This window comes from Labrus bergylta, chromosome 9, assembly GCF_963930695.1.
Source record: "Labrus bergylta chromosome 9, fLabBer1.1, whole genome shotgun sequence".
Lineage (NCBI taxonomy): Eukaryota > Metazoa > Chordata > Actinopteri > Labriformes > Labridae > Labrus > Labrus bergylta.
In genome coordinates, this window is record NC_089203.1 from 3277477 (window position 1) to 3301515 (window position 24039).

General features: G+C 39.3%; 2 protein-coding genes across 5 annotated transcripts; one reads left to right on the forward strand and one right to left on the reverse strand.

Annotated features, from left to right (window-relative positions):
- Positions 1-1395: 1395 nt before the first annotated feature.
- On the forward strand, positions 1396-13922 carry rnf44 (ring finger protein 44). Of its 4 annotated transcripts, none has more exons than XM_020647759.3 (11): positions 1396-1737; positions 4547-4739; positions 6397-6619; positions 6704-6871; positions 7320-7493; positions 7594-7755; positions 8728-8843; positions 9031-9118; positions 9546-9667; positions 9756-9855; positions 9950-13922. In XM_020647759.3, the coding sequence occupies exons 2-11, from the start codon at positions 4633-4635 to the stop codon at positions 10010-10012; spliced, it is 1323 nt and encodes a 440-aa protein (XP_020503415.1). In that variant the 5' UTR covers positions 1396-1737; positions 4547-4632; the 3' UTR covers positions 10013-13922. The 4 variants fall into 4 exon arrangements, with proteins under 4 accessions (XP_020503415.1, XP_065815174.1, XP_020503416.1 ...); XM_065959102.1 differs by lacking the exon at positions 1396-1737 and adding an exon at positions 2379-3319; XM_020647760.3 differs by lacking the exon at positions 1396-1737 and adding an exon at positions 2380-3616.
- A 184-nt stretch (positions 13923-14106) lies between these two features.
- On the reverse strand, positions 14107-23899 carry faf2 (Fas associated factor family member 2). Its single transcript, XM_020647773.3, has 11 exons — positions 23759-23899; positions 22886-22954; positions 22639-22773; positions 22249-22325; positions 22014-22152; positions 21817-21902; positions 21497-21588; positions 20644-20821; positions 19142-19313; positions 18857-19000; positions 14107-15350 (listed from the first exon to the last, which is right to left on the reverse strand). Exons 1-11 carry the CDS (start codon positions 23819-23821, stop codon positions 15168-15170), a joined length of 1338 nt encoding a protein of 445 aa, XP_020503429.1. The 5' UTR covers positions 23822-23899; the 3' UTR covers positions 14107-15167.
- Positions 23900-24039: the final 140 nt, after the last annotated feature.

The window sequence follows — 24039 nt, forward strand, 5'->3', positions numbered from 1 at the left end:
GCAGTTAAAAATTTAAATATACTAAAAATATCGATACTTGGCCGCCATGACATGATATAATATTGGCACACATAAATCACGATACTATGCTGTATCGATTTTCCCCCCTACCTCTAACAAGTAATGATGTTCCCTTGCTAATAAATTACAAAACATACAGTATTTATATGATGATCATCGACACGTATCAATAAAATGTATTGTGTATTGTGTTTAATAGACATGTATTTCATATATAAGTATCTTCATACTACAATGAAATGAATAACTGGTACACTGTTTTTATAATAACTTTATGAGCACCTTTCAAGAACAGAAAGTCACAAAGTGCTTTAAAAAAAATTATGAATACTAAAACATCAACAATATAAACAACAAATTAAGCAAAAGCATGTCTAAACAAATTGGTCATAAGTGTTTTTTTTTTTTTTTTTTTTTTTTTTTTGGGAGGGGGGGCCTTTTTATGCCTTTATGTTAGACACTGGGGATAGAGCGAGTGGTGAATGACATGCGGGAAAGGAGCCACAGGTTGGATTTGAACCGACGTCCCCTTAAGTTTCTTTAAAGAAAAGTACACATTGACCACAGATCTTAAACCTAAAGGGTTTCAAAGAGTATAAACAAAAACCCTAACATGCAGTCTCCCATGGTCTTAAGTCTGGAGTGTGGAACAGATAATCACTGCTCATAGAGCCTGTTCAACTTTATGATCTAACATGGGTCAAATTAAACTGGTTAACCCATACCTGAATTATCATTAAATAGATTCTTCCCACAGTGAAAAGGAGAGAAATAATCATAAAACATCGTATATAAAACTACAAAGTAGCATTAATGTTCCATTATTTAGATTTTCAGGGGAACGCGGTCATAAAGTGAGTTTCTCCATGTTAACTTTTAATACAATTCATCTGAGTTTATTTTATTTCATATCTTTACAGAATGTTTCTTGTGAATAACAATTGTAATACTTCTTTATTTACGTTGATTTAATAAATACAAACTTCAGGTTAAAAATCTGCATACAGAAAATTAGCCATTTCAAAAGTATATTTTCCATTTAAAAGGGAAAAGTTGGCTCCACCTCATACCTAACTATCACATAATAATAAGCCTCATATAAAAGTGAGTTTCAATCTGTGCATAAGGCTATTCTGTGAAGTACAGTACATGATGCAGTTATACTGTTCCTTCAGTAGAAGTGTAGATGACCCTTTATTCTAACATTTATTTAAACTATTCTATAATTGGTTTATCAAAGATTCAAATATTAAAACTGCTAATATGGCCTCTCTTCTCTTTCTGAAACTGAAGTGCCTGACATTTTGTAGACGACCCTGAACTTTCGAGTCAGACTCAGATCTTTTCAGCCCATTACGGTAAAAATGGCAGCACGGCGTGTGCTCTACGCTCTGCAAATACGCAGAAATGGGGGTGTAACGGAGAACTGCAGAAACCCAAAGCAACAGTGGGCTGGATTACCTTTTCTAAAACCAAATACTGGCGATTATGGAAATAACCTCGGGGTCTTTGAACCAGTAAATCCGCGCAATTGACAGCCAGGATGCGGTGATAATACGAGAGTGTAATGTTTAGCACCTTTTTCTCAGCAGTGGTGAAATCCACGGAATGTTCCACACGGGAACAGCTGACCATAAGATGCCGCACTTAGCCTAACGAGATGTGAACATTACAAGGAAACTATCAGTGATCTGATGTTTGCATATTAACAATCAGGTAACTACACTCCTCCTCTTGCTATTCCTTTGTCTCGGTTGAATTTTGGTCATTTTTGCTGCGTGTTTACGGGAGGATGGTTAGACGGGTTATTAGGGTTGTCATCCAGCTCAATCTCCAGCCCCTCCTTGTTTTGCTGCTACCGAGAGCGATGTTGTAATGTTTACATTTAGTATGTTGCAAAGCACTGCTGCTGTCATTGCTCTGCTTTTCAACAAGTGCACAAAAGACTAGGTATGCCCGAAAGCTTTGCAGTGAAGCATTCAAAACAGACAGACGATTTATTAACTCTCACTGGACAAATCGGGCCTGATAGGTAGCTTCCCAGGCCCAAATGAAGCTTGATAGTCCTCCTGATCAAACCACACAAAAAGTGCTGCTGAATTCGCTCTAATAGGCTACAAAGCAGTACAGCTGAATGTCCGTGTTATAACTGATAATGGCCGTTCCTCACTTTAACAGGCAAATGCAACATTACATAACCGGCTGAGTCTACTTACAGCAGGGCACTGTAGCCTTTATTTTGTTTATTTGAAGTGCAGTTTTCCACCACAGATAGGCTTTAAACAGGATTGTAACCCCCAAAAAGAGTAAATAGACTACTCGAACCGTTAAATACAAGACAAGGCTCTGCATTTGGAGTTCAAATATTTGTGCTTCATTTTTAGTTTAGTGACTGTCAGTGGTTAAATACATTTAAAATGATTCACTAAGTTCAAACTATAAAAATACCGCGTTACAACCACAAACCCTGTATTACTCTGTTTTTAAAAGATTAGAATAAACAGAAAAAATGCTTTCTAGCACAGCAGCATGCAGAGTTAAATAACTTATTTATCAATTTGTCGGTGTTGCTGTATATTACAGAATCAGTTTAACTTGTGTATCAATGATGTGCATTAATCTTTTTATTGAGGTAGGACAAACAGTTTATTTTCATAAGCTTGCATGCGAAAGTTAATATCTTGTGGGATGTTTTATTTATATAGTTTTTCTTAAAAACAACAAACTTTTTTGTGTCTTGAGGGCCTCCGTAAAATAAATACAACAAAAATATTCTATATAAACTAATTCAAATGTTCTCAGTAAGTTGAAGCACAAAACAGGTATACTCAAGTTAAGTGTAAGTATCTTCATATCATATTGGAAAACAAAGCTTTAGTATTTGCTTAATAACTTTGACACAATGCGACGTCTATAGCAGAAAATTCAGATTAATTTAGTGTATTATAGGTTTTTAAAACCAAAGTTAATGTTAGAATTGAAAAAGGACGAGATGCCGCTTTACTATCAGTTTAGTTGGATTATGTTTTCATAGTTTATAACCTCACAGAGCTTTGTAAGTACTTTTAATCCACGAACAGGAACAACAACAACAGGAACTGCTTGTTTTGATACATTGTAGCAAACACTGTCTGGACGTCTGATGTCTGTGTTTGCTGCACGCTGATTGGTGATTCAGAAGAGGGGGCGGGGCTTCGTCCTAACAATGCATTTCAAGGAATATCCACGCGCCAAGCAATGTTTCTGTTGAGGTTGTTAACGTTTTGTTTTTTCACGTCTCACGGCATCTCCTGCTCAGGTAAACGCTGCCGTTAACCGACAGGTCGTTTTGTGGTTTCTGGATAACGGATATCTTATGCAGGAGTTGGAAGCGTGTGTTAGCTGGCTAGCTTTAGCAAGCAAATAGCAGCTCTGTCCGACATTGTCAAAAAGCAGTCGGAGGAAACGACAGTCTGGATGTTTTAACCTCCACCTGCTGATGGTGGTCGGTTAGAAGAGGTTACCTGAGAGGATAACTTGATGGGACGCGACATTTTGGAGGCTGAAACACCTGCACTCTCTCCTTCTCGCCGATCAAGCAAACTAGCTAAACAAAGTAAGATGTGGTGTGTGCTGGCTCAGTGTAGCCTGTCCACATAAAGCTGGTCTCTGTGGTTTAGATGACACATCACACGGGTAGACTCTGTGTGCAGGGAGAACTGAGCACATATTATAACCGTGCATTAGCATGCTGGCTGGATAGCCTCTTATAAGCAGCTACCCTTCTTCACCTGGACAAAGCGTTAGCCTAGCTGCTCAAGGGACTCCGTTTGGCCCTGAAATAAAGAAACAATGTTCAACACACCTCAAATGTTTTGTAATTTGCGTAGAGGTGTGTGCATTGTATTATGTTAAACACGATGTGGCGGTGTAGTGGCCTCTGAAATTGTATAAAAGCGAGCAGTCCCACTTGCCTACCAAATCTTTTGTTGTTGCTTTGTCTTTTGAGCACATGGCTTTCCATGTTTTGTTCAGGCATGCTACAGCGACCCCTATTTATTGTGTCTCCGCATGTTGGCTACAGCAGTAATTACACTATTAATTAAACACTCATAAATAACATTGAAATTGAAAACATAACCGATCAACATTGTGACAGTTTAAAAGTAGACGAGCCTTTAATTTAAAATGTCTTAGAAATTGATCAATCATTTGGTAGTAGTCAACATGCAGTATGTTTTGTAAACATAAATCCAGGCTTAAAAATATTTTGCCGTGAATGGAGCACAGGTTGTCAGTAATGTGCACTACATTTCATCTGTAAGTCATACACATTTGCTTTTTTATTAGAAAGTGTTAAAATCAACTTTATCTGGTGTTTTTCTGACAAAAAGCCTGAGTCAAACTGCCATACAATATTATTTCTTTCCACGTCACTCTCAGTGATGACTATAATGAGTGCTCAGTAATACACAAAGGATATAGTTCATTTGTAGCACATGAAGCAGGTTTGTGAGTGACTGTGTCAATCCATGTGATTTCACAGGGTTAGGACAATCAGAGGCTACATACAAGTGCCTCCACTGTACCATTTCCTTTCCCAGAGTGTGACTCGTCTGCACGACGTCACCAATGCGACCATGGGAAATAGCAGTAAATAGGCTGCCACCAACAGCCCCCTTAAACCCGAGGAGGTTCCTTGGAGAGCCCTGCAACGCCCCAGTGCATCCCAGGAGAAGGTACCAACTCTGATTTATCTTGTTTTTTTTGGCAGTTTGAATATTGCACTTTAGTGATTTATATCTTAATGGAACTATAAGGTTTAATTAGGGAAGTTTCAAACATCAACCAGGTGTGAGTTTGGTGTGTGCTTCACAATACCTTTCCTACAGGCAAAAAAGTGGGGATATACTCCCTTTCTCTTTCTTAAATGTAATTTTTTTTTTTAAACCAACTTGTTATTGAGATGAATAGTACAATTAATAAGCACAACACATTGTTCAGGTTCTGACCTGCTCACACACATTTTGGCCAATTCAGTTTTTTGTTTTTCCTTGAAAGAACTATAAGTGACAGTAAAAACAAAATGTTTTTGTATTGTCATAATGAAACACTGACTGTTAATTTACTGTCTATAAAAAATTGTTGAATATTGCACCATCTCCTTTTCTCACTCAGTCAAACCCTTCTTTTCCTGTATATTATGTATTTGATACCATCATTTATGGCTGTAATAATTTAAGTGTCTTCTTGTAAGTGTAAAGTTAATCAGAACAATTATCACATTAACGATAATTTAATTTTCTGCATCAAGTTCTCTTTCTAAAAAGATTTAAAACAGCCTTTATTAACGCTCACTATATCCCTAGTTGTTTAATGTCACTAACTAATAAATCAAATTAGAGCCACTGAGAAGTTTACTGCATCACCCTCTTCATGTACATTCCCCCTGACTCCTGAAGGAATTACCCAATAAATAACTGCAGTTGGTGACTATTTTAGTAGGCTATTGTTTGCACCTGTGGACAGTGTTTATCTCGTTTACACCCGTTAATAATCAAGATGCAGAACTTTTTCCTGCAGAGTGATCATTTCAAGGCAGGACAAACTTTTCAACCACTTGCTCAAAGCTGAAGTTTTATCAATTAAGTGTCCCACTGTATGAAATGAATCTCACAAGAATATTAATAAAATAATATTTTAAAGCATTGTACTCCCCCAGCCCTGTGGAGCGATAGAGGGAGGGAGGGAGGGAGGGAAGGAGGGAGAGAGATAGTGCACGCAGCACATACTTAGGAAAAGCAGATGCCAGGGACAGAGAGGTATTTTCAGGCAATGGGAGCAAGTGCTGGGACATGGCCTTTGTTTTATCCTCCAGTTTGTCAGAGCTTGCTCACCTCTGCTGATGACACAGGAAGATTCGTCAGGATCAGGATTTCTCTGTATGTCTAACTTTGGTCCACATGTGTCCCAACGACTAACTTCAGAAATAAATTAAATTTCAAACAAGAATTTATCCTATATGAGTTCATATAATTACTGAACAAACCAGGCCATGACCCAACATTGATTAAAATCTAGAATTTAATTTAGTTAATTTTGATTGGTGTAGACAAACACACCGCAAAACACTAAACAGGTATTCTGATTTGTATGTTAGCAGTCTTAAATGATGAAACAAAACATATTTCCTGTCTGGTAACATATTCAAATAAATGACATTTAAACATATTTAATAGAACTCCAATGAAAGTTAGATGCACACCTACCTAGACTAATGCAGGTCTGAGCTCGTTATAAGATTAATGCCTATAATGCAAATACTGATTATTAGAGGTATCTCTAAAAGTGTGGAAATATTTAATTTTTTACTGACAGTTTTTTTTTATCTTACAGCCCACCAGTAAGACGCCAGTGGGGGAGACGAGACAGACCTGTTCTGCACAATTCCCTGGTCCAGGATGAGAACTTCCATCGTCTGCTTTTCTCCCAACACCACCAACCGGTTCCTTTAGATGAGTCCAGACAATACAGCCACACCAGCACAGCACCACGCATGCTTCACCCTGCTGCTCACCTGCCCCAGCAGAGCGCCATCATGGTGGATCTACACGACCAGGTAACGGATCAGGAACTGCCAGATGAGTACTGAAATGTAACATTTAAAAAAAACAGATTCAGTTATCTCTTCTTTTCCCAAAAGATGCACCAAGGATCAGTTCCGATATCATACACTGTTACCACGGTGACGACCCATGGATTTCCCATCCACACCGGGCAGCCCCTTCCAGGGTGCAACACTCAGCAGCTCCCAGCATGCTCGGTAATGTTCAGCGGACAGCTCTCTCTGCTCTGCTGCCTTCCTCCTCCTGTGAGTTTGAAAAGGAAGAGCCCAAATGTCATAGTGGCATCCATGTAGCACACCATAGCAGCCATGCAATCTGTCACTTTTCATGACTTACAAATGAGCCGCTGCTGTTAATGGGCAGGGTTTGTGCTTTAGTCTCTTCTGTTAACACAAACAGTAAGCAACATAACTATAACTGTGTCCTTCATTTAGATTATTTTTTGGAAACAATCAGACTTCATAATAATAATAATAAGTGTGGTGTTGTGGCAGTACTGTTATCTTATGTTAATGTATTGCTTCTGTTCACTACATGCTTACAACATGCTTTCATTGTAACGCAACTATGAGGAGCAAATTTGCTTTGGTTAGGCAAAGGTTAATCAAAGTGTTTAGATCCAGAAACTTTTATTTGGAATAAAGAATCTGTTTAAATATATTTTTTTCCTGTCTTTTTTTCTTCTCTTTACAGCTCATACAGGCATGTACCATGCAGCATATGCCAGTGTCTTATCAAGCCTTTCCACCCCTAATCTCCAGCGAACATTTTGTATTGCACCCAACCCCATCTGTACCCCCCCACCAGCCGCCGCACCTTACTCCTCTGAGCCAGTTTGTCCCTTTACAGCCTCAGCATCCACGCATGGTGAGTAGATCACAGCTGACTTGTGTCAATCAATGACCGTATCGTTTTCATGCACCTGTTGAAGCTAACAGAGACCCTCTATGTACATCTCTCTTCTCAGCCTCTACAGAGGGTAGAGAATGAAGTTGACCTAAGAGGGGACCAGCACCCATTAGGGACCTTCTCCTACCCTCCATCCCATCACCCACCAGCGCTGCCTCCGTCTCTGCCCTTACAGTATCTTCCTCAAGAACCTCTGCACCAAGAGCTTCCCTTTGGAGTGGTGAGAACAACAACCTGCATCACACCTGTTCAGATTGATTGAGGGCATATGATTCTTACATTTAGTGGCTTAAAAATGCCAAAGGGGATATTAAAGTTAACATGTGTAAATTCATTTGTCTTAGACTTTAAAAGAGAAATCTGACTTTTACATCCTTGGTACCAGCTGAGAAGTAACAGACAACCAAAGAAACTGTCGAAGCCAAAGAATCGTTGCAATCAATAAGAAAATGTTCATTTTATAACTACAAAAAGATTAATTTAATGAACAAGGTGGGGGTGAGGATTGGACAAAGTGGTTGTGCCAAATAAATAAACTCAACAAAACAAAAGCGGACCCAACTAGTCTCTAATCTCATGAAAAAGAAATCCAAAAACAAACCGAACTTACTTCTCTAAAAATATTCAACGAGAAAACTACATAGGTGGCACAAACCACACTTACATAGTGTTTCAAACAAAGTCAAGTCATAGTCAAGTCATATTTATTTATAAAGCACATTTAAAAACAGCTACAGCTGACCAAAGTGCTGTACAATGCAATAAAAAAACTTGAGATCACAACGTCCACAAGAGAGAAATATATATATGTATACATATATACATATATAAAGAAAGAATATATAAAGAAAGCAACAAAGGACCCTGAAAGAAATGGTCTATTCAGGACCAGGGGACTCAAATGCTAAAATATAAAAGTATGTAAAATCACAGCAAAAGCTTGATCACTCTTTCACGGCAACCTTGACTCAATAAGGGATTCACCTAGAAGTCAGTAACTACTGCAACCTTTTCTTTTAATTTGCTGATAGTAAGGGTCTTTGACTCGCTCTTTTCTTGATCAACATGTCCATTTAATACAGTCTGACTTTGCTTTAACTTTTAGTCATTATGAAGAAGACAAAAGAGGGAAATATAATAACAGAATTTAGTTTGACACAATTCCATGAATTTGTCTTTTGTTTCTCCACAGCCATATCCCCAGATGCTGCCCCGGAGAGTGAGTGGTCAGAGATATCGGTTGCAACAGCCCCTCCCCCCTCCTCCTCCTCCTCCATCTTACTATCCCGGCTTCCTCCCGTACTTCCTGTGAGTACCAGTTTATTATGTACAGCAGTCTTAATGCACTTTTGCAGCTGACTGTTAAGTTATTAATTACATTCAATTTGTCTTTTGCATTTCTGCTTTTCAAAGTTATGCTGTGAAGAAGGAGGACAGAAATCATGTGGTTTCCTCACAGAGCTTTACAAGTTCTACTTCTTTTGTGTTCGTTCAGGTCAATGCTTCCTGTGCCGCCAACAGCAGTGGGCCCTGCCATCAGTCTAGACCTGGATGTGGATGATGTGGAGATGGAGAACTATGAGGTAAGTGTGAACCTTGTAGTTTGGGCGAGAAAAAAAGAGGCAAATCCCTTTTTATTTTTTTTATTTTTTATTAATTTAATATTAGGTCTATAACAGAGATCTGACGATCTCTTTGCTAAAATAGGTTAGTTTGTTCATAGTTGTTTCATGACTCCATGGTATTTTAACTGGAGTATTTAGATTAGTTAAAAGTATAAGAAGTTCTACAATGCTCGTGTATAAATCCTTGTAGATTTAATGTAAAGATTTGGAGAAATTCAGATGTACAACAACTACCTCTTCCATGTTGTCAGTGTATGATATCTTGGGTTATGGGTGAGACTTAAATATACTTGTTTTGGAGCTTTATGGATCACACCACAGTTTAATTGTATTATGTCCTAAAAGATGTGGAGCATCCTCAGTGTTGCCTCTCTTTTCTTTGTAGGCATTACTGAATCTGGCAGAGCGGCTGGGTGAGGCCAAACCCCGCGGGCTCACTAAGGCAGATATAGAGCAACTTCCGTCCTACAGATTCAACTCAGAGAATCATCTGTCTGAACAAACGCTGTAAGGGTTTTTCCTCACCTTTTTAAAGAAAGCAAACACTCATACTCTGTATAAAACATCTGGTAACTCTTCCCTCTGCTCTTCTCAGGTGTGTTGTGTGCTTTAGTGATTTTGAGTGTCGGCAGCTACTTCGGGTATTACCGTGTAACCACGAGTTCCACGCAAAGTGTGTGGATAAATGGTTAAAGGTAAGTTCAGCTCAATACAGATGTTTTCTTTCATGTGAATATCTCCATACACAATGATTAATGTCTTTTTTTTTTCTTTGTGATTGACTTCCAGACCAATCGCACTTGTCCAATCTGCCGAGCCGATGCCTCGGACGTTCACCGAGAGGCGGAGTGAGAACCTGTCTCTGAGTGCTGAACATGAACGCTGCACACTCCTGAGTCTTTCCCCTGAAACTGGGGACATCTGCCACCTAACCTGCGTCCTCCAGAAAATATAGCTTACCACCCTACTCCTCCTGCCCCCTTCCTCAATAATAAGCAATCCAGGATTGTTTTCTGGAGCCCGTTGTACCTCTGCTGTGCTTCATCGTCCGAGTCTCATGAAACCCACTGCCTATTGCAGCCTAAAGCCAGAGGTCTGGGATCGTCAGCCAGTCTTACTCTGCCCCCCTCGTTGCAGATTCCAAAGATTTACCCTACGATGCATCTTTTGCTGCTTTTGTTTACAGGGTTTCATTTTTATTTGGTGGATTTGGTTGTGGTGTTCATGACTAGCAGGAGTCCTGCATGGGAAACGGTGAGTTTGGGAGCCTGGAGGATGATAGGCTGGACAATTGTGCAATTAGCAGAAAATAATAGGAATACTTCAACATGGGTATCTGTGTTTGGAGGCGACGCCTGACCATCATAGATGCATGTTTGTTTAGGTGTTGGGCAAAGTGACTTGTTAATAATGTATGTTCTGCAATAATGTATTGATCATTTCAACAGTTTTACCCCTTCTTTTGTTTTAGATTTGCCAATGCTATTGTGAAAGTGTGACTTGCTGTGGTTAAATGCAGACTCTGTTAAGCCTGAGGTTACGGACTGCAAGTGATGGGACATGCAACTATGGGGTGTCTTCAACCCCAGATTATCCTCTCTGGAAAGCAGATCTGTACAAAAAGCAGTCGTGGATTATTGGACTGCATTTTTTTTTTTCAAGGTCATAACTGCACAAGTGCTACACCCACCCTCCATGTCAGCATTGTTCCTCTGGCAAGTGTGTATGCGTGTGTGCATATTGTGTGTATGTGTGTCCTGTTCACAGAGCCAATGCATTGTGTAACCACTGGATACAGGGCAGCATGCTAGGATTTGCATGAACTGTTGATTCAGACTAGCAATATTTTAATCAAGCATTACCACCAAATTGATCAAATTCTAAGAAAAAAAGAAGAGACAAAGAAGCATACTAAAAGAACTGCTTGCTTATTCAGAAAAGCGCCACGAGGGAAGACTTGCATGTGGTTCCACCCTGACTGCGTTTAAAGATGGGAGTCCTTGTCTGAAGGCTATGCTGACGCCGTAGAGCTCTGGAGGCCTGTGCAGAAAGCAATATGAACAGTGAGTTGCAAGTTTCAAATGAACTTTCTTCCCCTTTTAGGAAGACGGGGGCTTTTATTTCTTTCTTTGTGAGCCAAATCCAATATTCAGATATAGCCTATACTGTTCAAGACTTCAGATCTGCCTTCTTATGACCTTGACAAGCACAAACCTATTACTAATCCTGAATACACTTTGTCATTTCCACTTGTTTTAAAAGTATGCCATTTTTAGGGAAAAAAAAGGTTTATTTATTGGTTTTATCTTCTAGAAAAAAAATGCATTGAAGGAAACAGTTGGAGCACTAACTATGTTTGTGTATGGTATGTGTTATATCCTGGTAACTTGGCTGGGTCATTGTCTTAGGCCATGGTGACGGTGTTGTAAAAGAGCAACTGTATGTATAGCTTCAGTGTGAATGCTTTTAGATAAACGTTTGAAGACAGAAGAATGTTGAAAACCTTTGTAGAAGTCACTGGTGACGCTCCACTTTAAGCCAGCTGTCGGTGTCCCACAGTGATCAAGACGGGGTTCAAATGACAGAGCGGGAGTGTTCAGAAGTGTAGAAACACTGTCAGACTTCTAGTTCCCTGCTTGTGTTCACACACAAAAAACAAAACAGGAAACATTTGGGGTGGGAGGAAAGAGGGCATCAAATGAACTTTTGCTATGGAGTCACTCTTGTCTCTGAACTGCCCCGGTAAGCACTAACAGGCTGTTGTTACCTTTGCTTTTATGTGTAAAGGGATCTTGCCTTTTTCTTTACTTATGTTTCTTAAGTGAATGTGAGTCTTTGACGTGTGTGCCACCTTCCAGAGAAAAAAAAAGAAGCCATTTAATGAGTTAAACCCACAGCTTTGAGAATTAACCTATGTGTACATATCTATTTGCTGGCATATATTGTAAGTAAAAAAAAACAAAAAAAAAAAAAAAACACTCAGGGCCTCTCAGTATATAAGAATAAAGGAGAACAGTCCATTTCAAATAGAAAGGATACCATGGAAAGGGTTTATCTGAACTTAGTTTGGTCATTTTCCTCAGACTATAAATAATTTAAGGTAATCAATTATAATATTCTGTTATGTCAGAAAAAGTAGATATTACATCATTTAAAGACAGGCATGCAAGAAAAAAGATCAGTAAATATGTTATTAATATTCACTGAAAAGAGGCAATGTACACTGCAACTCATTACAAGTGTATTATTCAAACTGTTTGACTTTTGTTCTCTTACTCAAACCATATGTTCAACATAGCGGTTGTGATCCCCTTTTTTAACGTGCCGCGATGCACTCTATCCTACCTAATCCACTCCCAGATCTACTTCAGAGATTTTTGCATGACTTTAAGAAAAAAAAGGAAAAACAATTGTGTTATAGTGAAGGATATCTCAGAATCTGGTTGAGACCTATTTAGTGGTGCACAATATGCATGCTTGTCGACCAGATCCCAACGGATTTTTAGCTCTAGTTGGCTTTGGGTTCTGGGGGTTTGGATCTTAACGCTCAGCTGATAACTGCCATGCATTGTACTGCACACATTTGTAATAGAACTGAATGACTACAAGATTTTATTGCGCTAACTTCATTTTATAGGAGAAAAAAAAACTGGTCTTGAATCCAGGAATTCTTACCTACATTGTGTTACTGTTATTGCCCTAACGACTGAAAGTGACATGCTCTGAAACTACTGTAGTTGATCAAAAGCCATAGTGAAAAGGTGCTAGATGTTCTGCTTTTAGGTATGAAACTCACAGGCGTGAATGCAATAGTTTGTCATGGATCCCATGTATTCTTAAAGCATGTTATACTAATACCCCTGAACAATGTCAGTGAAAATCAATATAGTTTAAGGGATAAAAAAAAAAAATAGTGTTGTCATACTTATTTCAGTGTAGTACTGTACCTGCCTATCAGGCTCTTGCTCTTAGTGTATCAATATCTTAAAATGTATTGTTCACATATAGATACCTTAATTCATGTTAATGTTAACACTGTTATTTTTAGAGTAAATATTGATAATTGACGATATCCAGCTACCCTATTAAAGGAAAAGAGAACCTCCCACTAAGGCCTAGTTAATGAGGTCATTTTGAATGACAACTGAGAATAGAGTCTTGTAGTCTTTCTGTTGAGTTATTGAATAATCTCACAGCTTGTGTGGTGCAAAGATGTGTTCCAATAAGCAGCTCAAATTAATTTAGGATTTGTGATTGATTGCTCTGTAGACACCATTTATTGTTTACCAATGACTTTTGCTGTGGTGGGATAGTGGTTTACTGTTCGTACTCTCCCTGGCCTCTAGAGGTCGTTGCCTGAACACCAGACTACCCACCCGCCAACAGAGCCAGGGGCATGTGTTCTGTGTTAGGCAGATGTTTTGCTTTGGTACTTGCACATTTACAGTTACCTCATTTTTTCCATGTTTGTATTGGAGGGCGAGGGGAGAAAACAACTAATATATATTATATATAGGAAGCGGTTCTTATTAATGTTATAATTTTTCATTCCATTGGAATCATATTGTTTGTAGCATTTAACATAACTAGTTAGTGTATTATATATACATCTGTATACTGTTTGGAATTTTTAAGATTTGTACTTTTTTTAAATGAAAGTTGCTAGTTATGCTTTACCAAGTAGTGCAATCATATTTTTTTTTAATTGTTGTGGCTGATTTGAAAGGGTTGTTCACTAATAAATGTATGATGTATACCAATACCACAATTGTTTTCTTGCAGTTTAACCACTCATAAGGTGTTTGAGTAAAGCTGGAAACTTGAAACAAAGTGCCTTCCTACAAAAAAAGAGGCCAGCCTTTCTCTTCCTCAAGATAACACAATAAAACAAGCAGCATATGTGATGTCTCTACATCACAAGCAAATGTCATACATTCTCAATAAAGCAAGGTTTTTAAAATGTTTTTAATTTATAGTTGGAAAATTACATCTTTACATGAGCCCATTGAGATGTTACAGGCGAAACAGGCATCTATGAGTAACCACAGGCACACTATGGGCAGACTCGTACTATACTATATAAAGCCACATGTAAAAGCTGTGGCCCCTGTTAAATATTGTATTTTTAAACTTCATGAGGCAGTCTGCTTTACATAGTAACCAACCTGCTTTTGGTCATCAAATGACACAGAGGAGTCAAACAAAAAGAAAGTAAGGTGGGTTAAGGGTTTTTAAATATCTAACTTATGTACATGTCATGGCTCATTTAAAACAGGGTTCCCATAATTCCTAGCATGTCTACATCACCCAACCTGCTCCCTTGAGGATTACATTTGCTTTTCAGGCCAGTCAGTACTGATCACAGCAGAAACAAATGGGACTTAAACCTGCTCCGTGCTCCTCAGTCACTGGGAGAGGCATGTTTTAACTTTGGTGGCAAGAGGATGTTGAATTAAAGACACATGGATGGAACGTCAAGTCTTGGAAAGAAGAACTGCCAAAGCATACAGACCATCAAAGAAATCAAGACTTCTCTGTGCTTCACATCCTGTTTGTATTAATATTAACACAACCTGCCATCCGCAGATGACGAGACATGAACTTGTTTTGGGTACGGTTCTGGCTTGTGCGGCTACATTTCAGAAGATTAATCCTTTGCTGCAACGCTTGCTGTTTAGGAAGGACAATAATTAACTGGCAGCTCCTACAGATGATACAGAACACAGCACACTTCTTTGTCCACAAAGATAACAAAGATGAGTTCAAGGGAGGACTTCAAGAAATATTTATTTGATAAAATTCAAGACTTTCCAGGTTATTGGGAACCCTGTAAACACAACCAAACAAGGACTGGATGCAGGGTGGTTAATTTTTTTCCAGGTTAGGATTTTATCTCAAATGATCCTTTGTGCATAATGGCCATTTAACAGAAGGAGGAAAAGAAAAAAGAGGAGTGGGTGGGCACTGGAGGAAATCGTGTTTCCATGTAGAGGAGGTATGTCATCTTTTAATCGTCCGTAAGGTCCTGTACAAAAAGGACCTCGGAGCGGCTGAGCCCCGCCTCCTTCAGTGTGGGAGGGTTGGGCTGCTCTTCAGTCGGAAGGCAGGGCAGGACTCGGCGAGGGAAGTTTGTTACTATCTGAAACTTCTCTGGAGATTCTTTCAAAGAGAAGAGGAAGTCGTATATTACCTGTGGATCAAACAGTGAAGTGAGTTGACACATTAACACAAGAAGTGTTCTGTTGATGAAGACAAGCAATGCTTCACAACACTGCACTGTTTTTATCTATTTAAAATGAAGTCCATGCATTGAATTGATTCATAACAGGTATGTAAAATACATTATTTGGTTCACATGTGTTCCAGGTGCTGGTGAAATACATTTTTTTATTAGGGGCAGTAGAAGCTTCAAGTTGAGGCTATGTGACTAATGCACTAATGCAATGCCAAACATGTGACCTGAGGAACATCATGCTGCCACTTTCCTTTCTGAGTCAAACAAAAACTGCAATTTTCCATTTCTTATTTACAATAAAAGTCAGTCTGATATCACCTTCAGTGGTCACATAACTGATGTTCATGCCTGGTGATCAACATAATTGATCACCAGGCATGATGCTCAAGGCAGATTTGAAATGAGAGGGTATCGGCTCATTAATGCTGTGGGCAAATTAACCACAAGTTAACAGAGCAGACTGATTTAACTGATTGTTAACTTTCAGCAGCTACACCTGCAACGCACACGGTGAAGAGTCACAGACAACCCAAGACTGTGAGCTTTTTTATTATCAGAAATGACTATCACTGGGCTGGTCATGCAAAGTAAACATAACTTTGTTGATGACATACAAGCGAACAAGTTTCACTGTTTATGAAGAAATGTATCGCTCTTCCTGATCTCTCGCTCTCCACATCCTGTCTATACTTCTGTGTCAGGGGGCTGCACCCAGTTTGTGATCAAAGTAGGAGGGGCTTAAGACTTTAAGACTCAAATAATAAATAGTACAATAGTTTGACTGACATTTTAATGAACGTACATATAAATACAATGGCCCTCACTCATCAATCTGGTGTAGAAATCATCGTACGACAGGGTCCACGTGGGACCTATGAAACGTGCGTATCTGGCTGATCACAGCGTACGCAAGACTGGGTGTTGATAAGTGTGGCGGCTGGAAACGATCGTCATTTAAATACCACGCCCCTATTTATTCACAGCTCAGCTGAGATATGACCTGAGTGATACCAAGAGGAATAACATTGTGTTGTCTGGCAGCCTGAAATGTAGATCTGAATAGCTTCAGAGGAAATACACCTGCATGGAAATCTCAACAACGTTGGTGTGGATCAAGTTTTTAATAATTCATTTAATTTGATATGTAACGTATATAATCTAGGCTATAATATAATTGTTTTATACACTTTTAGTTTGAAAAACCCGGTCAGACCAAACGATCGCTACAATGTAGCCTAGTGTTGCGGGTCTTAAAAGAAGCAGCTCCCGGAGCGGACCGGAGGACCTGAAATTATCCCAGATCGTGGAGCGAGTGGCTTCTTTCATCGGTTCAGCCTCAATATCAGGCACAAGTGGTACAGGTGAACCTGCATCTGTGTCGGATAACTTCGGCTGCACTGGCAGCTCGCCATTTATGAGACTTTAAAAGAGAAGAGAAACCTGAAACGTTCTGCATCACATGAATAAAGTGTTTGTTCAAACGCTGTGCAATGTGCACTTCTCATCCGATGAGCCTTCTTTCCAAACGTAAGAACACTTACACAAAAGAAGGTCCTGACTCCGTCTTACAGACCCCGGATTTCTTTATTCGTTTTTATGTCACATGTAGTCTCTGGCCTATGTGCGTCTGCTGTGCGCAATTACGCATGTGGCACATCAGCATATTATTTTAATCTCCGGACATACCAATTAGTTATGATCTAATGTTAATGTTCTGAATTCCTAAATATTTCATAGGCTAAAAGTTGTATTTACTATCCTCTGGAAGATTTTCTGTCCTTTTAAAGTAAACGTTTTTAGTTTTTCTGTTTTAATGTCTCAGTATTTTCTGCAGTGATATTCCTGTGCGCTGAATGTTTAAGATGTATTTACAGAAAGCAGCCTCTCTAATCTTTCATCTTTAAAGTAAATCGATTAAACAAACAAAAATCAATCAAATAAAACACAACTAAAGAAATCACCTGACAGCTCGCGCTGCTCAACATTATTTATAAAGCGATGTAGCCTACAGAGATCGTTTGAGGTGGAGTGTAATATAAAATACATTTTAGATATCTTATCTAACAGTAAATCTGTGAACCTCTATCTATCCATCTTAACAAGCACTGTTATAGTATGATCTAATTATTCTCCAACACAGACAGATTCGCTGCACTGCAAGTCCACACTGAGTTGAAAATGGGCGTACATGAACTGAGACCTGGCGTAGGATTTGAGCGTACCCTCCACTCACGTTCAAATTGATAAGTGCAAAACTTTGCGTGGGAATGACCGTGCACCACTGTCCTATGTATGTTTGATAAGTGAGGGCCAATGTGTTTATGTGGGGAAATATTGTTTTAGAAAAATTGGAATAAATATTAATATATAGCTGTATACAGTGCAGTGGTTCCCAAAGTCTTTCTGCCGGGCCACCCTGTGTCTGTCTGGGGTGCAGCTGTGAGACTGCCACTTTAAGTTCATTTTCAATGTACAGCTTTGATCGACAATCTTGTCGATTGAGATCTCACACAGGTAGGATGTGGCTAAAGGAAGGAGTGTGGCTTTCTTCATTACCCGACGTTGTACATGTCATATTTTATTGTCTTTGTTTTAATAGTTGTGATGTCTGCTGTAGATGAATCACTAATATAATGCATGTATTCACACTTGTGGATTAAAATGTTTATGTTGAAATCAAACATCTATGGAAGTGTATTGCATTCATGTGGTAGATTTTTTTTTGCTTGGTTTCTTGTAATTATGAAATAAAGATCTTGTTATGACGAGAAAAAGACCTCGTTGTGACGAGAAAAAAATCCCATTACAAAGACTAAAAAGATACTAGAGGGTTAATGAAGTTTGCATTGTGGCAGGCAGAGGAGGGAGGAAGATCAAAAGGCAACGATGACCAGTGTTATAGATTTGATTGTATTTCCATCTTGGTTTAAGGCTTTGGGAAATACAAGTGTGTTTGAGTAACAGAGGGTATTCTCATGAGCTTGTCGACTTTGCGCAGGCATCTGAAGGCGTTAAGGTTGTTCAGACGGAAAGCACAATTTGACCTATTTGACATAGTGTTATTCTTCCAGGATCAGGTAAATAGATATGACATGCTTCACTGATATAAAGTCATGCAACTGAAATGCATTTAAGCTTGCCTCAACATACGATTAGGCATTTACTGTCAATACTGGATTCCCATGGAGTTCAACTGCGGCTGCGTCTATACCAAAATGTTGTAATGAGCTGGTGTAATGTGCACTCCCATAAACAAACCTGCGCCTCCTCATCACCACCACCCTGATGCTTTTCTTGTTATGACAAGATCTTTTTTTCGTTACAACAAGAAACCAGGCAAAAAAATAAATTCCCCACATGAATGCAATACGCTTCTCTAAACATCATTGTCAAGCCTACTGAAAACCACTGCACGAGATAGTCAACCATCTCTATAGGGGGATGACAAAGGTGGTACTCACCGTCAAAGACTGCCCAAACAGGAATCGTCTCTCTACTCGTGTATCGTTAGGCAGCTTAAACACTATTTTGACACTTTCTGGATCATCTGCAGGCGGCTCTGGGGGAAGACATTCTGATTTTCTCTCCTTTTCCTCTTCGAGTGTCTGGAGTTGCACAACAAAAATGGTAATGTATGAAAAGAAAGGATTTTGATGTTTTCTAAGATATGAAAGTCTCACTAAAAACTCATTATAAAAAGGTCTCCATTTCTTTTCTCTAGGTAACAATCTCAAAGAAAGTCTCACTTGTCGTCTCCGCTCCTCAGCAAGAACACTCTGTCGGACCTTCTCCTCCTCCTGCCTGATCTGCTCCTGCTCCTCCCTCTTCTTTCGGTCCTTCTCTTGGTCTGCACGGAGGGAGGCGAGATAGGCCTCGTCTTGTTGCTGCCTTAGCACTTGGGTCTGGTTCCTCTCCTCCCTGAAACCAACATTTTCCTTAACATAGAAACTGAAACTGTTCTTGTTTGTTAGCAGAGTTCTGCATTGAAAAAAAAAAAGAAAGATTTAGGGCGCAGTCACACTGGCCATCTGTACCGTGCCCAAGCACGCTTCAACGCTAAAGTCCAGTGTGACCGCTCCGTATCGTGCTCAGGCACGGTACACTTCTCTCTCTGAGTATTAAGACGTTACGTTCAAGAGGTAATCGTGCTTTTAGGCACGGATAGTCCTATGTAATGTGACCGTGGGCCGTGCCGGCCAGCGTGGGAATGGCGCAGCGGGGGGGCAATTGTACTTGGATACAGCACGGTACAGATGACCAGTGTGACCGCACTCTTACAGTCTTTGACAGAGGGTTGCTATGGAAAGTGCAAAAACCGCAAAAAAGCTGCACACTCAACAGTAAAAACAATTTCAGGTGCACGACCGCAACAAGACTAAAAAAAAGTCAGCACACAAATCTCTCTGTAAGAACAGCAAAACAACAATGGACGCGTTTCAGCACTAGGCCTTCATCAGCTTTCGCTGAGTTTTTTGCTATGGAAAGTGACCATCAGCAGTGACTAATGCCATTCACACACGCATACGCCCCCCATCGAAGCAGCGGGAGTTAGGGTTAAGTGTCTTGCCCTTGGCTGCAGAAGATGGGGATCAGACCCAGATGAGATACAACTGATTCTACCAACTGAGCCATAGCCGCCTACAATACTTCCATACCTGAAAAAGTATGTAAGCCCGCACTTTTTATAGCATGGGAATATGATTTATAACTGATATTAGGGTTAACCAGAGAAATTTGTGTTATAAGATTTAGGGGAAAACACCAATAACATTATTTTACTGCTTTATTTTATGTTTTGTGTGTTATCAATACTAAGACAACAGATATTAGAAATATTTAACAATTGCTCTTTATAAATTTTTTATATCTGTGAATGTATTATCATTTTAAATAAGGGGCATAATAGGAAACACTTATGTTATCACAGGTTTATTGTTATATAGTCGAAGATATTTTTCGCCCTGGTGTCCATTATACCCTCATGTACAATATATGGAGCCATGTGACATATAGCTATAAAGATAAAATAACCTGATATAAAATATTAATGTAAAACCACTTAAAAACATGAACATCTTGCAAGATAAACATCAGTGATATGTTTTTTAAGTTAGTTAAAATGTGTAAAATCAGTCAGTGACAAACAGTGACTACATTACTAAAACTGATATTGTTTGATCAACAACTCGAAGCAAATCTCATTAAAAATGAAGACGAGAGGATGCCACACCAAGCACTGATTCCTTACCGTTCAAGGCGCTCTGACATCAAATGTGTTTGGTTGGCATCCATGATGAAGTTGAGCTGATTGATGAGGTCCTCTGGCTGGATGAGACCCTCGAGGCGACCCACCACTGTCATTTTGCGATCCTTGAGCATTATCATGGCCAAGAATGGGTAGGTGTTCTCTCGCAATGCCTGGGATACTGAAACACAACCATCACACAGTCACTCTTTTAATACTGCTGCTACTTTACGCCTTTGTTTGTTTGATGGGTGACACATCCAAACACTCATGTAAATAGTTTCAGCTTTTGGAAACAAGGTTTGAGTTGTCCTACCTCACCACATGACACTGGAGGAAATGACAACATTCAAAGCATCAAAACATATGAGCAACTTCACGACTGGACTTGCTGTCTGTTGATATTTTCTGATGATTTACAAAACACAAACATCTTTGTTAATCTTCTATTTAGTAAAACATAAAGAGGGGCTCTTTATCCACTTTCAAATGCTCCATTATGAGTTTGTTTCATCTGTCCACCACACAGCAGATACACACACAGAAAATATGCTGTTATAGGCTTAGACTACCATGGGGGACTGGTACCTTGAGCTCTTATCTCTTCCTCTCTATGTCTCTCTCTGCATATATAGTGCATCATATTACTGCATGTATCTATCTGTAATCTCAGTCACTATCCACATATTTTCCTGGGAGCTCCTGAGCTCTCTTAGGCTCCTCAGGGTCATTGGTGGACGGCCTGCCTGAACAGGCACAGTGTGTGTGCAAAATGTAATTTTCCATAACCAGAGCAATCCATGTCACATTGACAGCTTAAACTAATGGTGAGTTAAATGAAAATACACTTGCATACCTCTGTAGCCCTCAGGCTTGCTGGTTGAGCATGCCCAGAAGAGCATTCGTGTGTTGAGGAAGGTTAGAACCTCTTCTGTACATAATGTGGAGCTAGAAAGAGAAAAACACAAACATATTTAACAGGTGAAGATGGATATAAAACAGTATGTGTTATTCAAAAATATTATTGAGCTTGAGCTTATGTGTCTTGATGACTCATAAACTAGACAGAGTCAAAACAAGCTTGTGCAACTGCTTGCCATCAACAGATGCTGTGTAAAAACAAAAATTCAGAAGACGAAAATCGGGTTATGTACAGTAAGGTATTAGATAGATTACCGGCAAAACTCATCTGTGTCTTGATGATCCTCCCCATGAAGGTACACTAATAAGAAACGGAGCTCCCGTTTGGCATCATTCAGGGCCTACATTTTTTTTTAGGATGGACAAAAACAAAATGTTGCAATTTTACCTCAACCTGAATGGAACTGTGTTCATGTTTGGTGCTCTACATCTCTTAACATCACTTAACTCACCTGGCTGTATGTGCCCTGGTAAAATACTGGGTGTGACCGACCATACTTCTCCTCGAAACTATGAATGAAAGACACAACATCTCCAACAGGGTCTGTGACACGACCACGAGGATCTGGCCTGATGAATCGCAGGGCAAACCTGGAAGAAAAACCCACAGTGGGGGTCAATACACTTCCCACAGCTACAAGTTAAACTATCATCAGTTGCAAGTTTTATTCAATGTGTGTGACTTGCCTGAATATGTCCAGAAGTGTGTAATATGTAAATCTGAACGGTAGCATTATCAAGTAGTAACTCCATCCTAGTAATCCCTGAAAAGAAGAAACCATGCAGTATATTAGCTTTTAAACACTATTTCAAAACAAAGTTTTAGGATATAAATGCTTTTCTATGCATTGTCCCCATACATGCAGATAAGAATAAGACATTTATTAGAACATTTATTGGTTAGCTTAAAAGTAAAAGAATAGCATTTAAAGAACCCTAAAGAAATGAAAGCATAAACTGAGATTAATTGACACCTTGTATATTGTGGCTATTTGTAAACAAGCATACGTTTTACAATAAAAAAAATCATCATGTCATTTCATGTCATAGTAATGTGAAAACATTCATATAACCTACCCTGGGTTGTGGCCTTGAGACAATGTAACTATATACTCTGTGGTCAGCTGTATTGACCTGTAATGGTCTGGATGGTGGAGGGTTAAACACACTGGGCACTCCTTCTTGCTCATTAAGTCTGTCTTGTACTGCAGCCTGAAAAAGTATCATTTAAGGCCGTCATACTTTAGTCATAAACCAAAAGAAAAAAGATTCACAGATTACAGCAATCCGGCGAGAGGAATATAAACACAGATAATGTCTTTACCTCTATGTTCCAGTTGTGCTGCTCTAATGTTCGACGACACTGGTCCATTGACTCCAAACCAGTAAGGTCCTGGTAGACATGAAACGAAAGTAAAAACTGAATGAGTCAGGTAACTCAGACAGCAGTAAAGTTTGTCTTTTCAATGACAGATGTTAGTTCTGGTTTAAAATGCTTCATTTAAAAAGTTAGCATGGATAATGTTTAGGTTTAATTAACCATGCTCCGTTATCGAGCACGCAGCTATCACGACCTGAACAGAACTACAACACAGAGAACAGATAGTTTTATCATAGCAGGGTGACGTTAATGATTAGCTTGAAGAAGCTAACCCTACACAATAAGTGGTCTAAAGAGTAGTGTATTGGACAGCTACAGAAGTGTCCACAAGTAACGCAGAGATACAGTATATCCCAAACTTTTTTTATACCAAAAATGACAACATTTAGCACACCCAATAAGAGTGATTTCATTATGAAAGTAGGGTGACAGCTCGACCATGACTACACTGCTAAATGTTTAGTAGGTAGCGTCAGTGGAAAGCTGGCGTTAACTAAGTCACAATAAAGTCATATTCTAAATTACGAGGGCTGTTAGATGGTACATACCCTCGCGAATAACAAATAACACATCTTAAGAAAGGCAAATCAAACCAATGGCCTCTGAAATCTGCTAGCTTAGCTGGTGTTAGCTTGCTGTGCTAACTTTAGCTTTGACTCTAGTTAACGTAAAGGGGCTAGGCGCTGCGCTAACGGAGTAAAACCCTTTTAACACACACGGCCTCGTCTATTCACAGGATGTCCAATATCGAAGCAGGAGGTTTACTGTATAAGGTTTCTAAATGACATGTTTTGGTGTTTAATTTCGGCTGTCTACCTGAAATTGGAGGAGTTTTTCCGTCTGCGCCTGAGATAATTCTGGCTCCTCTGGCGCCGCCATCTTACCTTCACCAATCACCAGCAAGGCGTATCAACGTCAACTGTCTTTTCCTGTGTAGGGTTGTAAGATCACAACCTCTGCGGGATACTGCCCCCTAGCGCCGTGGAGGTAAACAACACCAGGTTATTATAGGCCTTTCATTTGGCCTCAAAGCATATGGAGGACGAGATCTGGCAGAAGTATAAATAAATACATTTATAAATAAATACTGGAATAAA